Below are 15,209 nucleotides of genomic sequence, written 5' to 3'. Positions count from 1 at the left end.
TCTACTGGATTAATCAAAACCGAAGTAATTAATTTTATTTGTTGACAAATCAAATCAAATGAATTGAAGTTTGCCTTTAAAATAAAATAAATCAGATACAAAAATAATTGAATTATCCACCATGGACTCTGCTCTTTCACTAACAGTCGCTCGATTCTAAATTTATTGTGCGATTTATTAGTCCAGCAGTTGACTGGTTCCTAATTAATGTATCAGAAACTTATCCGAATTAAGGGTTAAATTTTTTTAATTGCAGATTTACATTAATAATCGATTAATCTTAACATATTAATCGACTGATACTTTAAACCGATTCAATTTGATCGGTTTGAATTCGGAATTTTAAAATTTAGAGACTCAATCAAATAAATTAAAATTTACCAAATTCAATTAAATTGATTTGATTGATTATTTTGATTCAATCAATATTTACTCACCGTTATGTACATATATGGCTAGCCACAACAAGGATAAGTTCGATGCTACCCGTAAAGGTAGGGTCTGAATTCTCTGTCGTCATGTGTTATGTGTATATCAATTAATAAAGGGATAGGAAGGTAAGCTCAAGTCATTCATAAAGGAAAGTAACGAAGAAGCAAAAGGATGATGAATAAGGGAAAGACTCCAACTCCTCTAAAAAGAACAAGGTCGAGATAAAACGCTCTCGTTGTGGCATAATCGGCCATTTTCGGTTGTCAACGTGATGTGGAAATGAAGGGACTGGATTGAATTTTATTATTATTATCGAAATAAAATATATCGTCGAGTACAATTCTTTTCTTGATTAAAAAACAAGATAGAGAGAAGAACTAGCTAGGCAGATTTTAAAAATCAAGAAAACCGCATCGTGATTCAGAAATTCCACTAAAATATTGCCACAAAAAAAAAAGAAAAACACTTCAAAATGATCTAAAAAGTTGTTCGTAGGCCGAACAACCTCGTCGCACCAAACGCATCAAAAACACAAACGGGTTCTTCCTGCCCTGGTTTGGTAGCCAGGCCTTGAAAACCAAGCTCCTCTCGCCATAGTCAAGGGTCAGCTCGGACATTTTGCTCGTCCATGGAAGAATTGGCTGGCCTTTATATTTGGTGGAGTAGTTGGTACCTTCACATCTCCCTCTCCCTCTCCTTCCTTCCATCTCTGCTCTTCTCCGATCTTGGATTCAAAGGCGGAGACGAGGTTCCCAATTCCCAGCTGCTCCTTTCTGCATTGATTGATGTAGTAGCAGGATGTCGACGGTCCCATGGTGGTCGGCTCTGCTCCCGGGGTGCTGCAGCAGCGAACACAAGCGCTGGGCCTTCAAAGCGACGAAGCCAATCGAGAAGCAGCCGTCTTTCTCCGACATCAGCACCTCGAACAGCATGCTGTCCCCGGAGGATCTCTCCGTCTCGCTCGTTGGCTCAAACCTCCACGTCTTCACCCTGGCCGAGCTGAAGCTGGCCACCAAGAGCTTCTCGATGGGTAACTTCCTCGGGGAAGGCGGCTTCGGGCCGGTGTTCAAAGGCTTCATCGACGAGAAGGTCAAGCCTGGCCTCAAGGCTCAGGCGGTGGCCGTGAAACTCCTCGACTTGGACGGAGGGCAGGGCCACAAGGAGTGGCTGGTGACGACTCCTCTCCCTCCCTAAAACAGTAGTATCATTAACCTCTGATGCACGCAGTGTTTGATCAGTTCATGAAACAGGCAGAAGTGCTGGTTCTTGGACGTTTCAGGCATCCTCACCTTGTCAAATTGATCGGTTACTGCTGTGAAGATGAACAGAGATTGCTGGTGTATGAATTCATGCCCAAGGGAAGCCTGGAAAACCACCTCTTTAAAAGTAAGAGACTTTGCTTGTTGGATTAGGGATCTGATTAAACTATTTTAGCCTTCAAATTCTGATTCAATTCATTTCCATGAGAGAAGAGTAGAATCTCCTGATGCCTAAATACAGAGTTCCTGTTAATTTCCTGTCTTTCCCTTTTCTTCATAAAAGGAAAATCTAAAAGATTTGGATACTCCAGAACTAATTATGTTCACTACTCTGATGTTGTCAGGATGCTAATTAGATCTCTCGTTTCATCTTAATTATATTGTCTTCTGTTCTTACACGTTGACTTTTCTTCCTCTCTGTGTTATATACATTAGTCCATCCTTTTTTCTCTGTCTGAGGTAAGTCAGCAGCGTACCAAGACTAGATGCAAGATTTTTCTTAGTATTTTAAACATCAGCTGAGTTTAGATAATGAAAAGTACTTAGTTGAATCTCAATTTTCATCCATTCATCAGAGATAATCATATTCCAATGAGTTGACTGGTTCGACTCATAACATTATTGCTTACGGCAGTATTTTTCGACTACTCGACCATTGACTTAGACTTGAGAGGCTTTCCAGTTCCACACACATTTCATAAAATCAATGAATCATAAGTTAAAAGATGAAATAGTTTTGAGGTCATGCATCTATGTGCAGGGTTTTTTGAGTCCTTGTCATGGTTAACAAGGTTAAAGATTTCCATCGGAGCAGCCAAGGGATTAGCTTTCCTCCATGACACAGATAAGCCAGTGATTTACAGAGACTTCAAGGCTTCAAACATCTTACTAGATTCTGTAAGTCGTCTTTGAAACATCTTCATCTATTGACTTTTTACCTAAGTTCCAGAAAACAAATGTTTCATTTAATTTTAATAGAACAGATTGGTCAAATTCTTGCTCGAACATGTCCAAAACTTGTTATTTGGAGCTGTCTTTATAGAAAAACGGCAGGATGAACGTGATATGCTTAATGCTCTGCTTATCTGTTAAAAACAATAATGTTGAAAAGTTCGTTCCATGATTGGAGGATTACAAGGCAAAGCTGTCGGACTTCGGGCTGGCCAAGGACGGCCCTGCGGGAGATGAAACGCACATCACCACGCGAGTCATGGGAACGCACGGCTACGCCGCGCCGGAGTACATCATGACCGGTAACTCGCAGCTTTTGGGGCTCTCTTGTGCCTTCGTCGCGATCGGAATCTGATACATTTTGTGGATTCGTCAGGACATTTGACGGCGAAGAGCGACGTGTACAGCTTCGGCGTGGTGATGCTGGAGCTGCTCACCGGCCGGCGGTGTGTCGACAAGGCGCGGCCGTTTCGGGAGCAGAACTTAGCGGAGTGGGCCAGGCCGTGCTTGAACGACCCCCGGAAGCTGGGCCGCATCATGGACCCCAGCCTCGACGGCCAGTACTCCACCGCCGGCGCGCAGAAGGTGGCCGCCCTGGTGCACCAGTGCTTGAGCCAGAGCCCCAAGCGCCGTCCGCACATGTCGGCCGTCGTCGCGACCCTGGAGCCGCTCCTGGAGCTGGAGGACCTGCCGGTGGCCCCCTTCGTGTACGTTGCGCCGGCAGACGACGACGACGGAGGCGACGAGCTAACAGACAGCATGAGGGACAACGGGCCCCGGCGTGGACGCCGGCAGAAACTGAGGTCGCCGAGTGAAGGGAAACTCTCCGACGCAGCGCTCTGCAGAGAGGTAGGCAATCGACTGCGGAGGAACTTGGCATCGCAGCAGAAGCCGATGGATGCATGAGCGATCAAGGAATGGAACCGTGTGGCATGCAATTGCTCTGTTAATCGCCATGAATGAAGTAGCAATCTCTCCATTGAGGAGACTCGAATTGAGTGCTCCACATTTATACTTTTGTTAAATGTAAATGTTTTTATATCATTTTGTGTGAAATATAAGTTAATGAACAACTCATTGGACATTAACAAACTGTTTGTTGTTCGGAGAAGATCATTGTATTTTGAGATACAATTGTTGTTCGATTGCAAGCACCTTAGTAAGATAATCCCACTCTGTAATTTATCATAACAACATGCATAATTTAGTTTAAATTGAGGTCTTAGAACAAATATTACAACAAATAAATGGTTATTACATATCTTAAATAACTTCTTTCAACTCTTGAAATAATTAACACTAGAAATTTTATAATTAGCTATTATAAACCTTATTTATATTCTTATTTCTTCGTCTTCAATCTTATTCATATTTGTAGGAGTCGTCTTCTTTTTCTTCCTCCTCCTTTTCTATGTAGTCCTGGTTGCCGTATCCGGCGAAGGCTTCGGCGAACCAATTTGTCTTCCTCCACGAGCGCCAGCCCATGTCTTGGCACAGCCCGTCGCTGTGCCCAATGCTGAAGGTGGAGATGCAGTGCCGGCGGTAGAATCGCGTCGTCCTCTTCATCACCTCCACCTCCTCCCGCGTCCGACGGAACATCTCCTCCACGGTTGGCAGTTCGAACTTTCCCCGGAGAAGGCTCCCCAGCCACTTGCACCGCAGCTCCGACGTGTGCAGGTTCGCCACGCTCTCGATGTACCCCACGAAGGCCATGTGCGGGATCAGAGGATGGATCGTTCCCCTGTTTCCACACGCAGTTATTATAAACATCAGATTTCCTCCTCGATTCTCAAAAGCCGTTCAACCGAAGACTAAAACTTTACCGGTAAAGCGGCATGACGCCGGAGGAGTCGACGATCAGTCCACCGTAATGGTCGGGGAGCACAGAGGTCAGCTTCTTCTTGCCGTCGTAGCCGGTGGCCAGCAGCACAACATCCGCCTCCAACTTGGTGTCGTCATCCAAGATGACGCCGCCTTCCCAGAAACACCACTGGTTTGACTTCTCGAACCGGATCCGTCCCTGATCCGCCTCCGCGAAGAAGTTCTCCGGCAAGGTCGCCATCTGACACGAAGCATAATCCTCCACGAAAGGATGCTCTGGTCTCAGCCCGTATTTATCCAGGGGAAGTTTCCATACAAGGTAAGACTCAATAAACTTGGACACTCCCGTCCTCTGTTACAACACACAATTCAGTATTTAAGACTAATCGATTAATCAATTAACTGATTAATAATTACCAGTGGGGATAACAGGCGGCAGGCAAGAGATTTCAGGAGTCCTTGATTTGGCCTTTCATGGAGGAACTGAGAGAACCTTGTGGAGAAGAAGAGGAAGAAAGGCAAACCCCAAATGTAGTAGGACGGCACACCCCAATGGAGGGTCCTTATCACCATCGTGCATGGCTGACCATCTTCCCCTGCAAACAATATAAACAACAAACAAAATGAATTTACTTACCCATCAAGTCAACCTTTGACTTACCAAATCTTATTTTAAATTTCGAGAACCAAAGTCAAGCAGTAACATGACTGGAGTACGTCGCAGCCATGCCTGCCTTTAGTTTAGTTGTTTAGTTAAGGGGATTAGTTTGGCTCTTTGAGCAGGAGTCAACTGTCATAGTCAGTTGATTCTGTAGATGGATGTGCGCCGGTTTCAATGATTAGGCATTATAAAATACCTCGATCCTCATATTTGAAAATAGTAAAAAATTCAGAGAGAGAGAGAGATCTTCATCGTTTCTTGTTCAGTTACCAAATTTGGTTGATTATGGTATGAAGTGTCTGTACCTTGGTTTACTTCAGCGCATTCCACGGCCATGTCGATGGCGGATTTCTTGAAGCCGACGATCACCACCTTCTTCCCCTTCATCAGTTCTCTTGCGGCTTCCTCGTCGAGCTTGCAGTAATCCATGGTGTGCAGGACCTTGCCTCGGAAGACCTCCGGGCCCTTCCCGTGAGGAAACTTCGGCAGGTTTGCCACATCGCCGTACTTGCCGATGCACATCACTACGAACTCGAACTCAAACCACTGCAAGCAACATAGATCGATCAGTTCATCGGGCGATGATCAAAATGGTTCTGATTTGCAAATCGCACCTGAACAGAGTCGGAGTCTCCGGCGACGACTCCGACCTCCCACACAGGCCGGTCGGCGATGGCCCGCCCTTTCTCCCCCCACAGCTCGGTGAACTGGCCGGCCTCGGAGCCTCCGCCGATAAAGCGGACCTCCACCACCTTGGTCTGCAACCTGATGAGTCTCCACAGGCCGAAGCGGGTGGCGTAGCCGTGGAGGTAGTCCAGAATCTCGGTGTGCGTGGGGAAGCTTGGGTCGGTCCGGTCCTCCCACTGGAAGTCGGTGAACTCGAAGTTTGGCCGCGGCGTCTGAAGCCGGGTCGACCGGAAGCAGCAGTGCTTCCACACGCCTCCGATGGAGTCGGTGGCTTCGAAAACCACCGGCTCCAGGTGCCGGAGCTCCTTGGCGGCGGCCAGCCCACTGATGCCGCCACCAATGATGGCCACTCTTGGCTTCCCGTCGTTCTTCATCGTTAGTTACTAATTAATTCACCGAGAAGAAGAAGAGGAAGAAGAAGAAGCTGAGATGAGATGAAGATGGAACACTGAAAGAGCCTCGATATATATAGAAAAAGGAGGCAAGTGATCGATCGATCGATCACATGGCACCATTGAACAAACTGATAGACGACTCCGTTCTAAACTTGTAATTGCACCATAATTTTGTAATTTGGTTGTGGGTTACGTTTGAACCTTTCAAATGGCTAAAATGTTTTTGCATTTCCGTATGAACAAGCTTCAACTGACTCACATGTCGTATAGTTTACTAAGCTCGAACCACTAAATATCAAATTAATAGCAGGACTTGACCTGAAAACTACTATAATGCATGCATGCGTACTTCTGATCGACCGGTTTGTTGAAACGTGTGACAAATGTTAATTGCACCGTAGCTTCTACCGCCGTTCAGCTCTTCGTGCATGTAGAGACGTGTTGACTCTCCCGTTCTGACTTTTGAATTCACGGTTTAGGTGAGATGAGAGCTGATGGCTTATTTTGTCGATAATAAATGCTAATTAACACATGTATAATGTATATTTTCTCACTAATGCAGGGTATAATTGCTTTACCTTAATATATATATATATACTTAATTGGCTCCTCCTTTGCATTTTTTTTTCCTATCCATTTCTTGAGCATTTCCTGTGAAGACCATTTTATTTGTTTAGGCAGAACTTAATTTCCTGTGCTTGTTCCTTGCGGCATTAGATCCATTCAACTGGCACCTTCGATCCGATTAAGGATATGACTGACAGATAGAATTATATTATTCCTTGATTCAAACTTCAAAGTTATAAGAGTATAGCGAAAGCAATCGGACGGGGGTTTTCCATTTCATATATGCATGCGCCACGTTTTGACTTGCTTTCTTCTCGTTCCAAAACCTTAAGGTACGTACTTCTTCTGTCGTTTCTGCTGCGATCAAACTTTCTGTTCTGCAAGCTAAGATAATTCCTCGTGGGGAGAGACCGCACAGGCATGAGAATGCATGAAACCGAGTCGATAAAAGTACCTCGTTCTTTCGTTTCCATTGAATATATGGTTGGGTCTGGGTTCGTCGCATTCATACGTACATTCAAAAGCTTAATTTCCTCGCTCTGACCGCCATTGAATGAAACGGCAGAACTTAAAAGGAAGTGATTATGATTTCTGTACCTAATTAGAGAGAATTAAGTAATCAGGAAAGGAAAGGATTTGTCAGGTAATAAAGGGTTCATGTGCGCACAATTTTAAAATATATAGATGAGAATGGTCTCAGATGGTGATTGGTGGTGGTGGTGGTGGTGGTGGTGGTGGTCAAGGTTAAGACGATATGATAATCAAAGTTAGGATAGGGTGTACTTATCATCTAGTTTCATCACTCGCTTGGCTGGGAGATGCTTAAGTCTAGTTTGACAGGATAAAAATCGGCCAGTTAAAGGCCGAATGAGTTTACCATGTAAGATTGGCTAGCTAAAAGTTGGCCGAGTTTAGCTCCCTCAGTTTCATAAGTCTTTTCATGCTCGCCCGACTCAAAGGTCGGCCGGGTCAAAAGCACTTAGCTTTATGAATCTTTATATGAACGCCCAACTGAATTAAGGTTGAACAGGCTTGAAGAGGCACTATGCCTCATACAACTTCCTATGAATCCCCAACCGAATGAAGGTCGATCGGGCTTAAAGAGGCACTGTGCCTCATACAACTTCCTATGAACGCTCGACCGAATGAAGGTTGTCCGGGCTTATGAACGCCCGACCAAATAAAGATCGACTGGGCTTAAAGAGGCACTGCGCCTCATACAACTTCCTATGAACGCCCGACTGAATGAAGGTCGACCGGGCTTGAAGAGGCATTGTGCCTCATACAACTTCCTATGAATGCCTGACCGAATGAAGGTCGACCGAGCTTATGAACGCCTAATCGAATGAAGGTCGACTAGGCTTGAAGAAGCACTGCGCCTCATACAACTTCTTATGAACGTCCGACCAAATGAAAGTCGACCGGGCTTAAAGAGGTACTACACCTCATACAACTTCCTATGAATGCTCGACTGAATGAAGGTCGACCGAGTTTGAAGAGGCACTTAGCCTCATACCACTTCCTATGAACGCCCAACCGAATGAAGGTCGACTGGGCTTGAAGAGGCACTTTGCCTCATACCACTTCCCATGAACGCTTCCTATGAATGCCCGATCGAATGAAGGTCAGTCGGGTTTAAAGTGTTTAAACTTTATAAAGCTTTCTATGTATAACTGGCTATAAAGCTGTCCAGAATTAAGACACCTGGTTTCGTATTTATTCCTAAATAGGCTTATAGAACAAATGAATTCTTAAATGAATTCTGAGCATGTTTAATATATCATATGAATCTCTGAACGAGCTTCTTACAGTACCTGATATATAATGAAACAGGTTTATGCAAAGATAAACATACAGACGGTCGGTTTCATGGGCCTACCAAAATATACTCAACAGACAATATTTGACAATATCCTAACAACCTGTGAGAATAACAACCATGTGTCAGAGAATATTCTTCTGGAACCTTCTTCAAGGGGTATTATGTCTCCTTTCACAAGACCACTTATGACAGCATATTACTTCATCGCCTTGTGAATGGTTTAAGATATAAACGATAAAAGAGGTACACCTGTGGGTGAATGGAAGATTCCTCAGACGATTATACTTTCCATCACCTAACGAACTCTGATAGACCAGGCCACTTTATACTTACGAAGGTTATTAGAGGTGGTATATAAAGGGGGGCATCTCCATTAGCAAGGTACGCTCACTGAGATCCATAACTCTACTCTCGATAGGTCTCCATACACTCGTCGGAAAATGACTGACTTAAGCGTCGAAGGGCCTTGCTAGAAACCCCCTCCCTGGTCTTTGGTCACTAACACTTTGTTGGATCGTCGGATTGTGTGCAAGATCGAAAGAAAGTCCCATTCTAAGTTGAAGAAGTCTTCCATCGGTCAACAAATCATCCATTAGAGCCAACGCGTCATCTCCTCAGCCTTCGGACAGGATCAAATTTGGCACCGTATATGGGAATCTTCGCCTGAATCTGAACCTTCGAGATAGAAGAGGCTGGAAAACTCACCACTGTCGCTTTGAATGTATCAGGAGTTCGAGATGATTGTCGAGGCCCGAGTGCAAAAAACATTGCAGCAACGACAAGCAAATACCAGAGGTGGAGGGCCCTGCTTGTTTGCTTCCTGCACCTCTCTCCCCAATCCCGCGCCCTCGAGCGCTCTTCCGCATACCTCCTGAGCAGTTGGATTGAGAGGGGTTATCCCGAGAATCTTCAGGAGAGGTACCTATTCGAGACATGCGCAGAAAAAAAAGTTCCAATCAACGATAGCTCTCCCGAGAAAATTGTCTTCCCGTTCTCTCAACGAGTATTGGAGGATAAGTTGCCAAAACATTATCAAAACTTGAACATAGGAGAATACTCAGGAATAGCTGAGCTAGAGGATCATCTCCTTAAATTTAAAAATACTGCATTTCTTCAACAATTGACGAATGGTGTAAAGTGTATGATGTTTCTCACTATATTTGGCGGAGCGGCACAGCAATGGTTTAAGCGATTACCAGATAACTCCATCCGTCATTTCAAAGATTTTCGTAAGATCTTTTTCCATCACTTCTCTAGAAATCGGCGCTATCACAAGACCTCCTGGAACCTCTTTTTACTCAAATAAGGGCCCAAAGAAATACTCTGAGCCTATATTAAAAGGTTCAATAAGGTGGCTATGGATGTCCCCACTAACACCACGGAGATTTTTGTGAGTGCCTTTTCTCACGGACTTACCGATATCGATTTCTTTTGCGATCTGGCCAGAAGACCTCCGAAGGATTTTGACCTTTTTCTCAACTAGTTAATAGAGTTCATAAATGTTGAAGAAGCACAAGCTGCCCGGAAGAAAGAAGTCACCACACTTACCCCTGCCCCAGCTGTTGATCGTCCAACACAACATGCTCCCCCACCAAGAGGATATCGGGCGAGCCCTCAAATTCATCATCAAGAATTACAACCCCAGGTCGTACAACATGTGAAGGTTCCTCGGGAAGCGTTGAAACGATGGTGCACATACTATCGGTCAACCACCCATAACACTTAGAATTGTTACTCTCTAACAAGGTGTCAGAATGACAATCCCAGACATCGTCAGGGTCATCGGCTCCCAACCGTCGATCGTACCAACGACAGAGTAGCCCACTCAGGATCGAGTATCAAGTGGTCGGGCGACAGCAGATAGCACCCAGCCGCAAGACGAGCAAGCTCAAGCACCCGCTCGATCTCAACAAGAATAATCCTCAACATAGCAAGAGAAAAATCACAGCAATGCCTCTTGGGTGATATTGACATGATTGCGGGAGGGCCAGCCGATGGGAATACCAACTGGGTGAGGAAGTCACATGGCCGTAGGTTTGAAATCCATGCAGTTGGCTGCAACTAAGAAAGGGCATAAGAGCTCGATATTAGTTTCGTGTCCAGAGATTAGAGGAGGTGGAAGTCCCCCATGATGATGTTTTAATAATAAAGGTTGTTATAACCAACTATAACATTGCTTACACTTTTATTGATACAGACAATTCAGTTAACATCATCTTCAAACAAGCATTCGAGCAACTGCAATAGATCCGAGCGAGCTTCAGCCCATGGTAACCCCTCTATATGGGTTCACAGACAATGAAGTCCATCGCTCAGCCAAATAAAATTGGTCATATCTTTAAGGAAGGAGCCCCTTATGAGAACATGTCGATCGGTATTTATAGTAGTAGACGCACCCTCAGCCTACAATGTCATTTTGGTCGGTCAACCCTCAATAAATTTCGGGTAGTCATCTCAACTTTTTGCCAAAAAATAAAATTTCCTGTAGACGACCAAGTGTGGGAGGTCAAGGGAGATTAACTAATAGTGCGCAAGTGCTATGTGGAAATAGGAAAGACAGAGGCTAGTGTCGCCCGAAAAATGCAGAGGATGGAAGTTAATACTATCTAAGAGAGACTACCCGTCTTGGTGTATGAAGAAAAAGAGAAAGTTCAGATTCAACCCAGTCATCCAAAAAGTCATTACTCATATAGCAGCCAACCTATCTTCTGAGCTCAGAGCCAAGCTGGTGGAGTGCCTAACGCGCAATAGCGACGTGTTTGCCTGGACACCCAAGGAGGTAACAGGTGTATCGCCAACAGTGATGGAGCATGTACTCCATGTCTACCTTGATGCCCTACCGGTCAAGCAAAAGAAGCGAGACTTTGGGGCTGACCAGAATAAGATTATCAAAGAGGAGGTGGATAAATTACTAGAGGTCGGTTACATTCGGGAGGTTCAATTCCCTAATTGGCTGGCCAATGTTGTCTTGGTATCTAAACTAGGAAGCAAATAGCGGGTCTGTATCGACTTTAGGGATCTCAACAAGACTTGCCTGAAAGACTATTATCCCCTGCCATGCATCGATCAAGTAGTGGACTCCACCTCCGATTGTGAATTTATCTACATGCTAGATGTCTATCAAGGATATCATCAAGTCCCGCTCGCCAAGGAGAGGACCAGGAGAAGGTTAGCTTCATCACTATCGAAGACACTTATTATTATAATATTATGTCGTTCGAACTAAAGAATGTAGGGGCTACCTATCAGCGGCTTATGAGCAAGGTCTTTCAAAAGTAAATCGAATGAAACATGGAAGTCTATATGGATGATATCCTTATCAAATCTCTCCGAACTATATACTTGTGTGTTGATGTTGAAGGAACTTACAAAATTCTAAGACAGTATGGACTTAAGCTCAATCCTTGCAAATGCCTGTTCGGAGTGGAAGATTTTTGGGCAACATAGTCATCGAACGGGGAATTGAAGTCAATCCCAGCAAGGTACTAGCTCTGCAAAATATGACTCCCCCACGTAATCTGAAGGAGGCACAAAGATTGACTGGTCAGATCGTCGCCCTGCCCTACTTCATCTCCCGATCAGCTGATCGAAATCTTCCTTTCTTTAAGATACTCCGCTGAGTTACCAAATTTCAATGGGATGTTGATTGTGACAAGGCATTCGAGGAACTGAAGAATTATTTAGTCAATTTGCCTGTAGTAGATAAACTAATAGTAGGTGAAACTTTATGGGTTTATTTATCGATTAATGAGTATGTTATTGGTTCAGTGTTAGTAAGGCAAGAAGGGAAAGAACAATAACATATATACTTTTTGAGTCATTTATTAAAAGAAGTTGAGTGTCGTTACACTGCACTCGAAAAGTTAGCGTATGGATTGGTTTTAGCTACTCAAAGGTTGCGTCCTTATTTTCTATCACATTTGATCATCGTATTAACTAATAGCACTTTGGGTCGAGTGCTTGTCAACCCTAAGGCATCTGAAAGATTGATCAAATGGACCACTGAACTTAATGAATATAATCTATAATACCAACCTCGAGTAGCCATCAAAGCCCAAACCCGTTGATTTCATAATAGAAATGCAAGGTCCTGAAACTAAGAAAACTTAGAATGTATATGCTGATCGATCCTTTACCGGGTAAGGTAGTGGGATAGACATTCTTGTCATATCAACTAGGGAAGATTGAATGTAATTATATGTTCGGTTGAATTATCGAGTCACCAATAATGAAGTAGAGTACGAGGCATTAATAGCTGGATTGCAAGCTAGACGACATGTAGGAGCTGCTTGGGTCTTAATTTATTCAGATTCTCAATTAGCGGCCCAACAACTGTCAGGCAATTTTGAGATCAACAATGAACGACTTAAGTTATATGCAGAGACATTTGATAAGCTAAAAACTGAAATTCAATTGAAGTGATTATATAGAAGATTCCCTATTCAAACAATCAAACGGTATATGAGCTAGCTAAATTGGCTTATGCCATAGTTCCCTGCAATTTGGATAAACCAGTTGAGCAAACATTATTAGTGGCTTGCATTGAGCGGCAGGCTAATCTAGAGCTACAAAGCAATTGGAGAACGTCAATCATCTTATTCTTACAACAGGGTACTTTACAAACTAATAGAGAACAAGCACGCTTGCTCAAGAAAGAGCAAGTTGATTCATCATGATCAGAGATCAGCTATATAAGAGAGCCTTCTCATGGCCCTTACTCAAGTGTATTGAGTCAGACGATGTGTTATACATTTTACGGGAAGTACATTAGGGTTCTTGTGAGAGTCATGCAAGAGATCGGTCTCTCGCTTGAAAAATATTATTGGCTAGGTATTTTTGGCCCGCTTTGCAGACTGATACAACTCAATTAGTAAGGACATGTTTATCTTGTCAAAAGCACCAGAAAATCCCTCGCCAGCCCACAGAATTAATTAAAACTTCTATTGTTTCTTTCCCATTCGATAAAAGGGGTATGTACATAGTAGGACATTTTCCCTTAGCACCCACTCAGGAGAGATTTTTACTAGTGGCAGTGGATTATTTCTCAAAATAGGTAGAGGCTGAGCCCTTAACCAAAATAACCGACAAAATGATTATTAAATTCTTATGGCAACATATTATCTGCAGATTTGACATTCCACATAAGTTGGTTTCCAATAATGGGAGACAATTCTAGGGTCGAAGAATTCGAGAATGGTGTTTAGGATATGGTCTCATACATGCCTTCACTTCTTTGTCTTATTCACAGAGCAATGGACAAGCTACCCAATGTACTATGGGCTTGAGACTAAATTAGATCACGTTGAGAGAAGTTGGGTTGATGAGCTACCCAATGTACTAAGGGCTTATCGTATAACTCCCCGAGAAACTATAATTTTTATCTAATTTATGGTGGTGAAGCAGTGGTTCCAGTCGAGGTTAGAGTGGAATCTGATCATCGGCAGTTGTACGGTGAAGACAATACCAGTCGGTGCCTTATGAAACTTGATTTGATAGCAGAAGTCAGAGATAAGGTAGCTGCTCGATTGATATCATACCGCCAAAGAATGAGGCAAAATTATAATAGAATGATTATCCCTAGATTTTTTCAGGTTGGTGACCTGGTTTGGAAACACATCAAACCGGTCGGAGATGCTAATAAGCTAGAGTTACAATGGGGAGGACCATATAAGTGTTAGGAACTAGGGCACTAAACATGCGAAAGCGCAGCGGAAAACATCTAATTCCTTTCCAGAAAATCCATGCGAAAGGAAACTATATACTAAGTATTAATTCTTCTACATGAGAAAGTTATACCTTTGCTGCGTGCCCTTCGCAATCCCAACAGCAACATTTCTTTAAATGCGGATCTCAGTGCGATCAGTATGTCCGCGCCTCTACGGTATCCACACGAACACGTTCTCCGTCCGTCTCACAAACTCACAACTTGGAGAAGAAACAACCTTCGTTGTGCTAGCAACTCTACAAGGTTGTTTTTGGTCTAGAGAAGAAAAGGAAGAAGAGCAAAACCAAGAAGAGCACACTCACCCAAAAGGTCACTTCATCTATATAAGGTGACTTCACAAAAGGGTTACTTTACCAAATAGGTTACTTCACCAAAAAAGTTATTTTACCAAAAAAGTTACTTTTACAAATGACTTTTGTATTCATCCAATGAATACGAAATACTTTTGTCTCTTGATCTTCCTTTTGATTAATGATATATTAATCGTTATTAATATTCATTAATCTTAATGGGTTGGATTTAGAATATTGGATTAACCATTAACCCAATAAACTAATGAGTCTAACTTATTACTCAATAAGTTTAATCCGAATTCATTCGAGTCTAACTCAATGTGTATAATTCGAATTAAACTTAACCCCATAATCCATCTCTAAGTCAACGTGTTCCTTGTGTGTGACCCAATAGACTCTCGTAACGTTGGCAATGTATCTAAAACCATTTAGATACATAAGTAATGAGTGACATCTAGCAATGCATCATTGCTACCCAAGTGACGAGAAGGTCAAGATCCGACCTAACTTATCTGTGGTTATTATCTTTTATGACTTGGTCCCTCTATCCTTGATATCTAGGTTGATCAATGAGGCATAGACCGTGTCATCCTCTT

At 43.3% G+C, this 15,209-nt stretch overlaps 1 protein-coding gene and 1 pseudogene across 1 annotated transcript; one reads left to right on the top strand and one right to left on the bottom strand.

The window, feature by feature from the left end:
- The first annotated feature begins 988 nt into the window (after positions 1-988).
- Positions 989-3,810, top strand: LOC121997956 (annotated as a pseudogene).
- Positions 3,811-3,999: 189 nt separating this feature from the next.
- LOC121997955 (probable flavin-containing monooxygenase 1) lies at positions 4,000-7,246 on the bottom strand. Its single transcript, XM_042552642.1, has 6 exons — positions 7,228-7,246; positions 5,739-6,160; positions 5,430-5,670; positions 4,881-5,059; positions 4,466-4,815; positions 4,000-4,383 (listed from the first exon to the last, which is right to left on the bottom strand). The coding sequence occupies exons 1-6, from the start codon at positions 7,244-7,246 to the stop codon at positions 4,005-4,007; spliced, it is 1,590 nt and encodes a 529-aa protein (XP_042408576.1). The 3' UTR covers positions 4,000-4,004.
- Positions 7,247-15,209: the final 7,963 nt, after the last annotated feature.

This window comes from Zingiber officinale, chromosome 6A (assembly GCF_018446385.1).
Source record: "Zingiber officinale cultivar Zhangliang chromosome 6A, Zo_v1.1, whole genome shotgun sequence".
In the NCBI taxonomy this organism is placed as follows: Eukaryota; Viridiplantae; Streptophyta; class Magnoliopsida; order Zingiberales; family Zingiberaceae; genus Zingiber; species Zingiber officinale.
The sequence above is the reverse complement of the archived record's forward strand: the minus strand, read 5'-3'. Positions and strand labels throughout refer to the sequence as shown.

Bases quoted from the DNA above. Each gene is read 5' to 3' on its own strand.
- LOC121997955 (XM_042552642.1), bottom strand. The intron at 5,671-5,738 runs GTGCGATTTGCA...TGTTGCTTGCAG, and splicing joins GAGACTCCGACTCTGTTCAG to TGGTTTGAGTTCGAGTTCGT. The intron at 5,060-5,429 runs GTACAGACACTT...TATTGTTTGCAG, and splicing joins ATGCGCTGAAGTAAACCAAG to GGGAAGATGGTCAGCCATGC.